This window comes from Lagenorhynchus albirostris, chromosome 8 (genome assembly GCF_949774975.1).
Source record: "Lagenorhynchus albirostris chromosome 8, mLagAlb1.1, whole genome shotgun sequence".
Lineage (NCBI taxonomy): Eukaryota > Metazoa > Chordata > Mammalia > Artiodactyla > Delphinidae > Lagenorhynchus > Lagenorhynchus albirostris.
In genome coordinates, this window is record NC_083102.1 from 32,246,212 (window position 1) to 32,259,016 (window position 12,805).

At 40.6% G+C, this 12,805-nt stretch overlaps 1 protein-coding gene across 7 annotated transcripts in view; it reads right to left on the reverse strand.

The window, feature by feature from the left end:
- ST7 (suppression of tumorigenicity 7) overlaps nucleotides 1-12,805 on the reverse strand; it is a 254,701-nt gene that overhangs the window by 47,449 nt on the left and 194,447 nt on the right. For all 7 annotated transcript variants that reach the window (XM_060156804.1, XM_060156802.1, XM_060156803.1 and 4 more), the window contains one exon: nucleotides 7,824-7,938. In XM_060156804.1, the coding sequence (XP_060012787.1) occupies nucleotides 7,824-7,938 (115 nt within the window). The remainder of the gene's footprint in view (nucleotides 1-7,823; nucleotides 7,939-12,805) is intronic.

A 12,805-nucleotide genomic window follows, 5' to 3' on the forward strand; every position in this document is an offset into this window, starting at 1 on the left:
GTAAGGACACTATGTCATAGTGCATCTCCATCTAACAAGTTGTTCGTTCACCATAGATGCTCTGAACACCTACTGTAGTACATAAGTGTCCAAGAAGAAGAGGACACAGGGCTTGCTCTCAAAGAGTTTCTTTCTCTGTACTTCCCACAGCATGTTTCAAACTGATTCACTGAGCACGGATTCATCCCACCTCGACTCACCATGGGTTGTTTTTTGTTTTTAACATCTTTCTTCAATAGACTGAAAGCTTCTTGGCGACACAGAGTAAATCATATTCATCTCTGAATGTGGAAGCACCTAAAAGTTAGTATTTTCAACATAAAGGTTTGATAGATCCTTGCTGAATTAATTTGAAAAAATTAACCTAATTACTCTTACAACCATTTAAGATTACATAGTATCAAGCATCACTTTTCTTGGTTGCCCAGCAAACTGATATACTTGAAGTTTGTGTAGCCTTGACAGACGCTTTTAGAGCCACGAACTGACTAACCAAACAAACAAAATTGAAAAACAAACGAATGAAAATGCAGCCCACTTCTCCTTCCTGTCTGTGGACTGTAATGTCTTATTACTGTACCATTATGTGATGCTGTCCTCCATGTGACTGTCTTCAATAAAATTTCTCAGTTTACTCCTGTTCATGATATGATGCAATGAAAACAACAGGTATGTAAAATTCTGTCCTTAGATTTTTTTTGGGGGGGGGGTTCCAGACAGTATGAAATCTTTTTGTCCCACCTTCAAAAAGCCAATCTAAGGTCCCCTTTCAACCAAAGGTGAAAACTTCACTGAAGAAATAAAAAGGACTGATATACTAGAACCTCAAAATGATGCGCCACCTGGGATGGGGAAATACTACATGATCTTGGTAACCTGGAGGAGGGGGAGAGGCACGCAACACGGATTCAACTATCATGCTACAAAGCCAAACAACAGATCTTATTTGCAACTTTCGAATGGATTACCCCAAAAGGTCTGTGTCAGGAGGCCCTTCTGTGGCTGGTGCCCTGGAGCCAAATATGGCAGCTTATGGGATGGTGATGGCCAGCTAAGGAGGGATGTTACCTTGGTAAATTATGATAACTGGGCAGTAAGGATTACTAAAGCCAGCATAAATTTAGAGGGTTTGTTCATGTGCCAACTCTGCGAATTACAGATGTATGCATTCATAAAATGTCTTCCAACATCAGAGATTGTAGAAGTTTTTCACGCACACAGTCTTCACTGAAACAGCATCTGTTATCAGAACTCCCGCTCATTGCATGTATAGTATATACATACACTTTGTAACCTCAAAGGCCTAGTCCTCTTGACAGATCTCTTCGTTTCCAAGTCAGCAGGGCACCCGCTGCAAAGCTATACAGGGCCATCACTTCTCAGTCGCTCGTGCTTACCAGCCTGAAGCCATAGCCCATGGTGTCAGTGCTGATAATTATTTTCTTCTTTGAAGCAGCAACAGGATTATCTGCCTATCTTTTTTTTTTTTTTTTTTTTTGCGTTACGCGGGCCTCTCACTGTCGTGGCCTCTCCCGTTGCGGAGCACAGGCTCCGGACGCACAGGCTCAGTGGCCATGGCGCATGGGACTAGCCACTCCGCGGCATGTGGGATCTTCCCGGACTGGGTCATGAACCCATGTCCCCTGCATTGGCAGGCGGACTCTCAACCACTGCGCCACCAGGGAAGACCCCTCTGCCTATCTTTTACACAAGGATTCTCTTCAGCATTTGCCGGGTATCCTTGATCTTTTCCATAAGAGCCAGGCCAGGGAAGGGAGCTGGACTAGGCTTCGAGTCTGTCACTAGGGACTGATAGCACTTCAAACCCTCTTTCTTGAATGCAGCCTCCTTTTGTAGTGGATATGTCTCAGAAGCTGCCTGTGCCTATGGCATCAGAACTCACATCTATACATACACTTGACCGAAAAGCACCATTTTGGAGGTCTGGACAGCCTGACACTGACTGCTTCAATACAGATTTTTTTTTAATATTTATTTATTTAATTTGGTTGTGCCAGGTCTTAGTTGTGGCTCGAGGGCTCCTTAGTTGTGGCATGTGAACGCTTAGTTGTGGCATGCATGCGGGATCTAGTTCCCTGACCAGGGATCGAACCCGGGCCCCCTGCACTGGGAGTGTGGAGTCTTAACCACTGCGCCACCAGGGAAGTCCCGTCAATAGAGATTTTATTCACCGGTCCTTCTGGCATCTCAAATCCCTCTTATTCCACAAACATAAATGGAAAACAGCCTAACGAAAAGACAGGGTATCCAGTGACCATTTCAGAGGAATGGAGATGATAGTTGAGTAACTTGTACTAGTTATAAGGCCCTGGGCAATGAACAAAGTGTACAAAATTTTTACTTATAACTACATGCTGACTCTGCAAACCAATGAGTAGCAAAAAGCTTATTCTCTGAATAGTCTCAACATAGAGTGATTCCCTCATGCTTTCTTTAGAATTTCTGTTTTCAATCTACTGAGATGAAAGTATTTCCCCCAATGTTACAAACATGTCTTGTTCTTGAAAGTATACCCTTTGCACATTGCCAGATGGTAGATAATAATGCTAATTTAGGATGGGCTTGATGCCACCAGTAAAAATGGTCTTGATACAGTTGTTGCATTTATATAGTATTCGTGACTATAAAAAAGACCAGCTGTCCCTCACAGGGAAGTTCCTGCCCCCAAATTTAGGGCAATCACTAAATGACCTAATGGAGTAAATATCGAAAAGAGCTTGGATTTGTATTTCTACTGGTACAAATTGCCCCAAGGCTGAAACAATTTGTCTTTTGATCAGGAGTGAAAATGTTGGGCATTTTTCATTTTTCAGCTTTCCAAATGTTAGAGTTGTTTATAGATAAAACTAAGCATTTCCATTCTTACCAAATATCTACACATATGTCCTATGAGATCTGAAATTAATTTTAATAACAGGCCGTAACACTTTTGGGGGGGGCAAAAGACTGGGCTTTTATGCTCTCGTTTTAACTGACATTTTATGTGTGGTTTTCCATTTGAACAAAATGGATTGAGAACAGAGGTGAAGTTCAGGAGTGGTCACCTTAGCGCTTTATAATGGTTAATAGTTACTGAATTCTTACTGTATGGTCCACACTGTTCTAAACATTTACCATGGATTAACCGCTTTAATCCTCACAACAAATTCCCGGCTGCGTGATCCTGGGCAAGTTACTTAGGCTTTCTAAGCCTCGATTCCATTTCCAGAGAAAGAAATGGAAGCTTAGAAGGTTAAGTGACTTGCTGAAGTTCACTCAGCCAGTGAAAGGCAGAGCTGGGACTTGATCTCAGCAGGTCTTCCCCACCAACAGGACTGCCTTTGGCATCCTCAGGGATCACTAACTAGAGGCAGAACTAGACACTCCCAAAGGAAATGCTCACAAAATTAGCACTCACATTCCTATTCACTTGCTCTGTGAGATTCTTCTAAAATTGAAATGGGCAAATGATAATGAATAAGAAACGCATGAATTCTTTTCCCCATTCCCACCCTAATCTTTGAGACTTAAGCTTTCAACCTAGGTGGCCTATAAACTTCTTTGAAAGGCGGGCCAAAGCTTGCAACAACTTTCTCAATGGCTTTGAAAAGAAGGCTCTGATGACTTAATGATCTTAAAAAACATTTCTGTCTTTATAGCTAATGTATGACTGAAAAAAAGAGATAAATCTCCAATTAAATGGACACCATACATCAAATCCCCTTTGCGACTAAAGAAATCAGGTACACGTTGAAGATGGAAGGACATATTTTGAAGATGGTTTCAGAAAGATAAGCAAATATAGATATGCCCAGTTCTTAAGGAACGATTTTAAAAGAATCTTAAAAGACAATGTGGCATTACTGAAATTCTGCACCACGGCTCCAGCCCGCCTAATTCATGCCTTTGTAAGAGGAGTGAGAGAGGGAGTGAAAGTCACTTCAGCAAGGCTTACGTTTATGAAAAACACATGGGCTTTTAAAGCCAGCTAAACCTGAATTTGCATCTCAGTTCTACAGTTTTCAAGGAATGTGGTCTTGAAAGTTACTTAAATTCACAAGCCTCAGTTTCTGCATCTGCTAAAATGGAATAACTACCTCCTTGCAAAGACACTGTAAGGGTTATGGGTAATGTGTGCAATGTGCTTGGCACATGGTAGGTCCTCAACAAACTGTAGCTGATAATAACAACAAGAACAGTGTTAATAAAAACAATAAAAAATTCTGCCAACAGCAGAGACCAGTGGAAGTATGATGATGGTTAAGAGCACGGACCAGGGGTGAGACCACCTCAGCTTTTATCCTGGCTTTCCTTTCCTCGTAGAATTCACATCTTATTGAAAAAAGACTGTTCTCGGTTTATCTCTGCTCTCATAACATAACATCTCCAGGGCTTTACTTGACATCTTAGGCTCTTCACTTCAGCAAATTACTTAACTCTTCTCTGTACCAGTAACCACAGCTGTAAAATGGGGCTAATAATAGTATCTACCTCATATGTTTGTGGTGAGAATAAATGAGTCCATCCACATAGAGCTTAGAACCACGTCTGACCCTGACACATTGTAAGAACTCAGTGCTAGCTGTTTTTTTAGTTGTTGTGTGAAGGACACTCCAAAACCAACACCAACCACCTGGATAAAAACTGCCCACCCATAATGTTGTTTAACAAATTGAAACTAGAAGAGCATGAAAACTCCTGAGGCTGGCAAGACAGCATTTCAGACTAATGGCTAGAATAATATAAGATCAGAAGTTATCTCAAGGGAAAAAATCAAAATGAGACTGCAGTTTACAAGGAGGTGTGATCAGTTAACTGGTAATCCTACTAAGACTCCAGGGTTGCCAAAGGGCTTCACTGTAAAAGGACTTTGTAAATGTCGCTTTTAAAAGTCAAAGCAAATAAAAAAGTGGAGAAGAATAAGAACGAGGCAAAGGGAACACAGGTCGCCTTCCTCCTTTCCTCAGAACATGTTGTGTTTTCTTCCCCCATGCTTTACCATATTTCTAAATCCCTTTTGCAAAGGTCAGAAGAGCAGCACTAATCCCATTGTGTCACTTCCCAACATACTACTTAAAAACATTCAGCTACCTAGCAAATGTAATAAAGAAGGATGGCTGTACCCATAAAACATCCAAGAAACAGCTACCAAACCAGAGCATTCCAATTTGCAAAGATAACATATAATCCTGCTGCTTTGGGTGTGGCTCGATGGCGAGGGATGGTGAGGCTGGGATTCAAAGTGCTGTCTCCAGCATCTCATGGATTAGGATGATGACATCTGAACCAGGGTGAAGAACAGGGCACCCCCACTGCTGTCAGTACTCCAAGCCCTCTGAAGCACCCACTTTCTAACACAGGGGCAGAAAATGGGACAAGAACTGGGTCAAGGTCCTTTGGGTCTCCAGAAAAAGCAGCAGGGACGAACTGGAAAGAGCCCATTTTACGGTACAGGGTGAGGAAGAAGAGGCATGTGTTTAATAGTCTTGTGTGGTTGCAGCTCACTCCCCAAGCAACAGTAACTTCAGCGGCCACCTCATCATAGTTCTACTGTAAATGACACTGGCCCGAGCCAAGTCTGTACCAAAACACCCTCCAGAATTCAGCTGGGGTTAGGTCATCTGCAGTCTACTGACAACTGCTGAACTTAAAACCCCTAACGAGGCATCTCAGCAACAGTATGTGTCCTGCCACTAATGAGGCTCTTTTTCCATGAATAATGAATAAGAACATCATCTCTGTTGCCAGGTACAAACATAAACAAAGCTCAACACAAGGGCCTTGGTATGGTGAGTTTGTCCATTTGCAACAAAGGAATTTTGCAAAGTGAGAGCCAAGTTTTAGTGGAGGGTGGGACAAGCTCTTGTAACGAATAATGTGGACATATGTTATCAGAATCTAATAAATCAGCTTTTGGTTGTTGCGGAACAGAGGCTGTGCAGAGGGATAGAGAGAGACAACAGAAAGCTCCAAATGAGTTCATTTCTTTATTTTACACTCAGTCTCGTAACACAAAGCTGATGATTTCTGTAATGAGCCAAAATCTTCATGAAAGGAGCCTTAGGAGATCTGAGATCCCAAAGGCTCCGTTGGTTAAATCTTTTCTTAAGCCTTGATGTAACAGGCTGAGGGCAGGTCGGCGCTGGGGATGAGAACACTGGAACCTTGCCATGACACTGATGGCTACGGGGCGGCATGTGGAAAAGTGCATGGCCACTTGAACCCATGTGCTGGGTTCTGCTGGTACTAAAAGTCCTGTAATGTATGAGCATTTTGCCTCTAAGGTAGTTTCCTGGCTTAGACTCCCAAGGTCATCCCAACAGAGATTCCACATATAAACAGAGAACAAAAGTGAGCTGACATGAAGGCCAAACAGTCTTTATTTTGTTCACTATAAAGTGTGCCACAAATACTTTTGTCTCTTTCTAAAATCAGTTCCATATTAGGTAGCGTATATCTTGTTACACAGGGTGCTCATGTTTGCACAGGCCAAGTGATGCCATCACTGGCTGACGGGTTTTAGTTTCCATCAGTTTGAGCAAGAATTAACAATAAAATAAAATAAAAACAGTCTCATGATGCCTCAGTTCCTCCAACTGCAGGGGGTAACAACTCTAACCTATTTCAGAGATTCCTTATGAAGAACTGTAGGTCAAAAATAAGACTCAAATAGTATAGTTTGCCCTATATGTTTGATGACTATTTTGACCTGAATAATTATTTTTTTATTTTTATAAATTAATTTTATTTATTTATTATTTTTGGCTGTGTTGGGTCTTCGCTGCTGTGCGCGTGCTTTCTCTAGTTGAGGCGAGCAGGGGCTACTCTTTGTTGCGGTGTGCGGACTTCTCGTTGCCGTGGCTTCTCTTGTTGCGGAGCACGGGCTCTAGGCGCGTGGGCTTCAGTAGTTGTGGCTCGCAGTCTTTAGAGCACAGGGTCAGTAGTTGTGGCGCACGGGCTTAGTGACTCCGTGGCATGTGGGATCTTCCCGGACCAGGGCTCAAACCTGTGTCCCCTGCATTGGCAGGTGGATTCTTAACCACTGCGCCACCAGGGAAGTCCCCCTGAATAATTCTTTAAATGCACTAAAGATGCTTACTTAAGAAAAAATATTTTATAAAGTAAACAATGATCATAAGTAATCACTCTCTAAAATCCATTTTTATAAGCAAATATATTTATTTTCGGGAGACAGTTAATGCAATATGGCAGAATAGTATGAAATTCTGCAGAGATTCCAGAAGCTAAGTCATGGCAGGTAATTATGTAGAAAATTTCTGTACAATTAATCAAATAGTAAATTCACAGACAATGGCAATATGAGCAGAAGAGTCTTCAAATATCTAGGAGATGTCAGCTTATTTTTCTGGTTTATTAAGAAGAGGCAAAATGTTATTCTGTGCTCATGGGTGACCGCAAAGCCTCTCGTATGAAGAAATGGGGGTTATTCTGCTAATGAGGAGAAGACCTGGGATGAAAGGGCCATGATCTGATCTTCAAATATTACTGAACTGTCACAAGGTTTGTAGCAAGAGCTACCAGCTGTTCTATTGCTTTGAAGGATCAACATAACCAACAGGTAGTGGTCACAGTCAGCCGATGAGGGGTCACAGCAGGAGCTCAAACAGTCAGTGCTGCTCCAAAAAGGTACATGCTACCTGCAGAGGTTCTGAGTGATTCCTGACCACGGAGATCAGGTGGAAATTCTCTAAGAGGATAGTCATCAAAGTGCTGTGCTATAAAAATGATCCTTCTGATCTAATCATTGAAATACATCAAGAAGAGAGGAATACTCAAGTAGATAAAAGTACCCAAGGACTTACCATCATACTTTGCTAAGACCGCCTGAACATCAGCATATGCTTGTAGTTCCAGAAGGGCTTCTAAAAGGTTTTCATGGATGTTGAACATGCTCAGGAGAGGGAACTCCTTCATTAACTAGGAAAGAAGAAACCAAGGAATAATTAATATATGTTTCTTGTCTTTTTAAAGTATAACTAATACTGAGTTATATTTATATACTATATATAAAAGTATAATGTAATTTTTAGAAGTATACTTAATACTGAATGATGAGCATTCATATCAATTATTATGTTGTAAAGCAATAAATGCTTAAATTTTTTCCTGCTATTTTGGAAAAATGGCAACTTTGAATTTGTGAGAAAGTAAGGTGGGAGAAATTCCAAAAGTGAGGAGTTTTTATGAACACTGAGGAACATGCTTAGAGATAGTACTGAATAATGTTAAAATGCCTTAAAGGTCAAATCAAGTGAAGGTTGAAAACTATCTCATAGGTGTTAACAGTTAGCAGTTTTGGATGGAAGCCAGAGCGTAGAAGGAGAAACAAAAGGCACTACTCTTCTGAGCAGCCTGGTGACCAAGTTAAGGATAAAAAGTAGGAAAATAACTAGAAGGTGATATGTGTTGAGAAATTTTGTAGGTAGTGAGACAGGGAATGTTAGTAAAAGAAGAGGATGTTCAGGAGTTCCTGCCTGGTGGTCTCAATAAAACAGAAGTCAAGATTATTTTCTGAGACTGAGGGAACAGGTGGCAGGGAGGAAATAGGCAGACAGCGGTCAAAGTGTAGAACAATCAAGGATTGCAGAGGCCGTCTTGGGGCCCTAACAGACCATGCATTTGCAGAGGTTATAATTGGCACTGTTGTCAAGTTTCAGCTAACAGTGCTCAGCAGCCCAGGTACAGTGGCAAAGATGTCAAATGATGAGGCTGAGCCTGGGAAGACTGAATTAGATTCAATGAGAAGTCAAGAAGAGAACTGGCTAGAATGGTGAAAGAATGATTAAAGGAATGGCCTCAGGTTCTCGACAGCATGGGGAGGAAGAGAGGTCCAAAGAGAGTTAAAAGATATGATAATGAATTTCACTGGAAAACAAAGAGAAAGAAGACAGGACCAAGAATTTCAGAGTAAAATCTTATCTTCAAGAAAAATAAATCTCACCTTAAGAAAAAGATAACCAGGGTCTTTATAAAGCAAAGAGACACACACACACACACACACACACACACACACACACGCCTATTTATATATATGTGTGTGTGTATGTATGTATTGATGTATACGTATATATATATATATACGTATATAACCTCTATTTAATCTCCTAAGTGGATAACTGTTTCCTATTATAACACAATGACCTCTAAAAAAGTGATACCTTTTTTTTTTTTTTTTTTTTTTTTTTTGCGGTACGCAGGCCTCTCACTGTTGTGGCCTCTCCTGTTGCGGAGCACAGGCTCCGGACGCGCAGGCTCAGCGGCCATGGCTCACGGGCGCAGCCGCTCCGCAGCATGTGGGATCTTCCCGGACCGGGGCACGAACCCATGTCCCCTGCATCGGCAGGCGGACTCTCAACCACTGCGCCACCAGGGAAGCCCCGATACCTCTTTTTTTGATGTCAAAATATTTAATGCAATTGTGCTGAGAGAAATAATACTCAAAAATAGGCTAATTTACTGTTAAGCAAGAAACCAGTGGATACATTGCATTGACTATCCACTTCTTCCAAGTTATAAAATCTTTGCCATATTGTTTTTTTAAAGCCAAGAACATTTAGCATATCTCTAAAAATAAGTAATTTTCTGCCGCTCCAAAGCATCATATTACCAACGAATAACACCTATCAAAATGATTATGTCTTCAATAAGCCTGTCTGAACCCCCTAGAGACAGCCTGCAGTATTTTCATTGCTAGTAAAGTAAGTGAATAAGGCTGTATCACACATTGTTGATGTTCTGTAACCAATAAAAGTATTTCTTGTTCTGGTTCACTTTGATTCTGGCTGACATCACCTTTTGATTTTTTTTCCCTTTATAATTAGTGCTTGTTAGAATTAAATCTCTCTGTCATTCAGCATTTGGCAACACAATCAAGACATTCTCTAACCTGCAACATTTAAACATTTACCATTTTCAGCCAATTCTTCAGGTAAAGGTCAAACTTCAAGGACACAAATCATATTCTATAATTTAAAAAGTGCAACTCCAAATATTAGTATGCTGAAGCTTAAAAACTGAGAGGGGGGTCTAATTAAAATCCAATGAGACTAAGAGCAAACATGGAGGTCTTGGCTTGTTTAAACAGAACTTGAAGTAAGATGCTAGGAGTCTGGGCAGCAATGCTTTTGCTGGAAGCTTGGACAGAGTATACCATGTCCAAAAAAATAATCACCAATAAAAGGATTTTAAACATGGCAAATAGCAAATGTTGGAGAGGTAATCGAAGTCATATGACAATTTGGAAATCTAGCTTTGCTTCTTGAATATAAACAAGAAGAAAAAGTGAACCTTCTGCTGCCCCATCTCACTCTAGCTCACACCTGGCCCTCTCCAGCCCTTCACAACAAGCTCTCTTAGAAAAAAGCCATGAATGTTCTACTCCCGCAGCTCCCTTCAATCCTCACTGCAAGCTACAATCTGGCTTCCAGCCCCACAATTCCTCTGAATCTGTTCATTCCACATTTCCAGGTGACTTAAATTGCTCCTGTGGACGCCCTCCAGTCCTTTTTGTGCTTGACCTCTGCAACATTGGACAGTTTGATGACTTTTTCCTTGAAACTCTTGTGTCTCTTGGCTTCCTCAACACCATTCCCTTCTGGTTTTCTTCGTACTTATCTTCTAGCTCCTTCTCTAGTTTCCCCCTTGTCTGCTACTTAGGAGAAGGTTGTCTCCCTGGTTATGCCCCAAGTGCCCTTCACATAAACACCCTCATCTCTAGGGTACTTCTGTGTCCAGGGTCTCAATACCACCACCTTTGTGGGGATGGCTCCCACATCCTCACATCCTCACATCCCGCTCTGACCTCTCTCCTAAGCCATTACATCAATTTACAAACTATCTCCCTGACAGTTTTACCCGATCCATCTAATACTGGGCTCATAAATTTCTCCTCCCCACGCCAACCCTTCAAACCTGTTTCTCCCCCCCTCCCCGTAGTACTTCCTATTTTGGAAAAGAACCATCAAGCCCCACTAACCTCTTCGCCCTACCCACAATAGCCACCTTAGAGGTCCCTAAACCCCTGAATTCATATGTAAAAAATGCTGGTAGTTTTCATCAGGTTCGAAGAAAGCTCTGTCATGCAAACAAATACATAAACATAAAACAAGCAAACACTTTAAGAATCGTTATCATTTCCTCTTTTCTCTGACCTTGCTGCCAATAACTTAGTTTATGCCCTTACACTTGGCCTAAATTGCTCAAATAGCATCTTCCTCTGCTTACTTCTAGATCATCTTTTTCCAGCCCACCCTTCACATTACTGTCATAACGGCTTTTCAAATAAACACACTTGAGTCCATCTCAAGCCTGCTTAAAAGGCAACCACTGACGTGGCTGGACGTATCCTAAGGAAAAATGCAGATGTGAATATAAATTTACAAACAAGATTGTCTTTCACAACATTATTTATAGTAGTGAAAAATGCAAGCAACTTAAAACTTTATCTATTATGAGGCATTTATGTAAAATAAGATAAAGTCATCTATTGGGCTATGATATACAGTCATTAGTAGCTAAATTCTCAAATAATTATTAATGGCATGGCCTTGGAAATGCAGACACATGACATTACATTAGAAAAAGTAAGATACAAACCAAATAACACAATAAGATCAAGCTTTTCTTCTGTATCTATGCATAGAAACATACTTGGTTAGAAACATACCAAAATGTTTACTAGTAGTTATTTCTGGTTAGTGAGATTAAAGGTGATTTTTATTTCTTCCTTCATATTTACCATAGGTTGTAATACTTTTAAAAGGAGTATGTGTACATTCTATAAACGGGGGAGGAAAAACTGTTTTTGAGAATATTGACTTCTCTGAGAACTATGAAACATTGATAAAGGAAATTGAAGATGATTTAAAGAAATGGAAAGCTATCCCATGCTCTTGGATTGAAAGAATTCATACTGTTAAAATGGGCATACTACCCAAAGCAATCTACAGTTTTAATGTGATCCATATCAAATTACCCACGACATTCTTCACAGAACTAGAACAAATAATCCTAAAATTTATATGGAATCACAAAAGACCCAGAATTGCCAAAGCAATCCTAAGGAAAAAGAACAAAGCTGGAGGCATAACCCTCCCAGACTTCAGACAATACTCCAAAGCTACAGTAATCAAAATACCATGGTACTGGCACAAAAACAGACATATTGATCAATGCAACAGAACAGAGAGCCCAGAAATAAACCCACACACCTATGATCAATTAATCTTTGACAAAGGAGGCAAGAATATACAATGGGGAAAAGACAGTCTCTTCAGCAAGTGGTGCTGGGAAAGCTGGACAGCCACCTGTAAATCAATGAAGTTAGAACACATACTCACACCATGTACAAAAATGAACTCAAAATGGCTTAAAGACTTGATAAGACATGATACCATAAAACTCCTAAAAGAGAACATAGGCAAAACCTCTGACATAAATTGTAGTAATGTTTTCTTAGGTCAGTCTCCCAAGGGAATAGAAATAAAAGCAAAAATTTAAAAACGGGACCTAATTAAACTTAAAAGCTTTTGCACAGCAAAGGAAACCATCAAGAAAACAAAAAGACAACCTATGGAATGGGAGAAAATATTTGCAAATGGTGCAACTGACAAGGGCTTAATTTCCAAAATATACAAACAGCTCATATAGCTCAATATCACAAAAACCCAACAACCCAATTAAAAAATGGGCCAAAGACCTAAACAGACATTTCTCCAAAGAAGACATACAGATGGCCAACAGGCACATGAAAAAATGCTCAACACGGCTAATTATGAGAGAAATG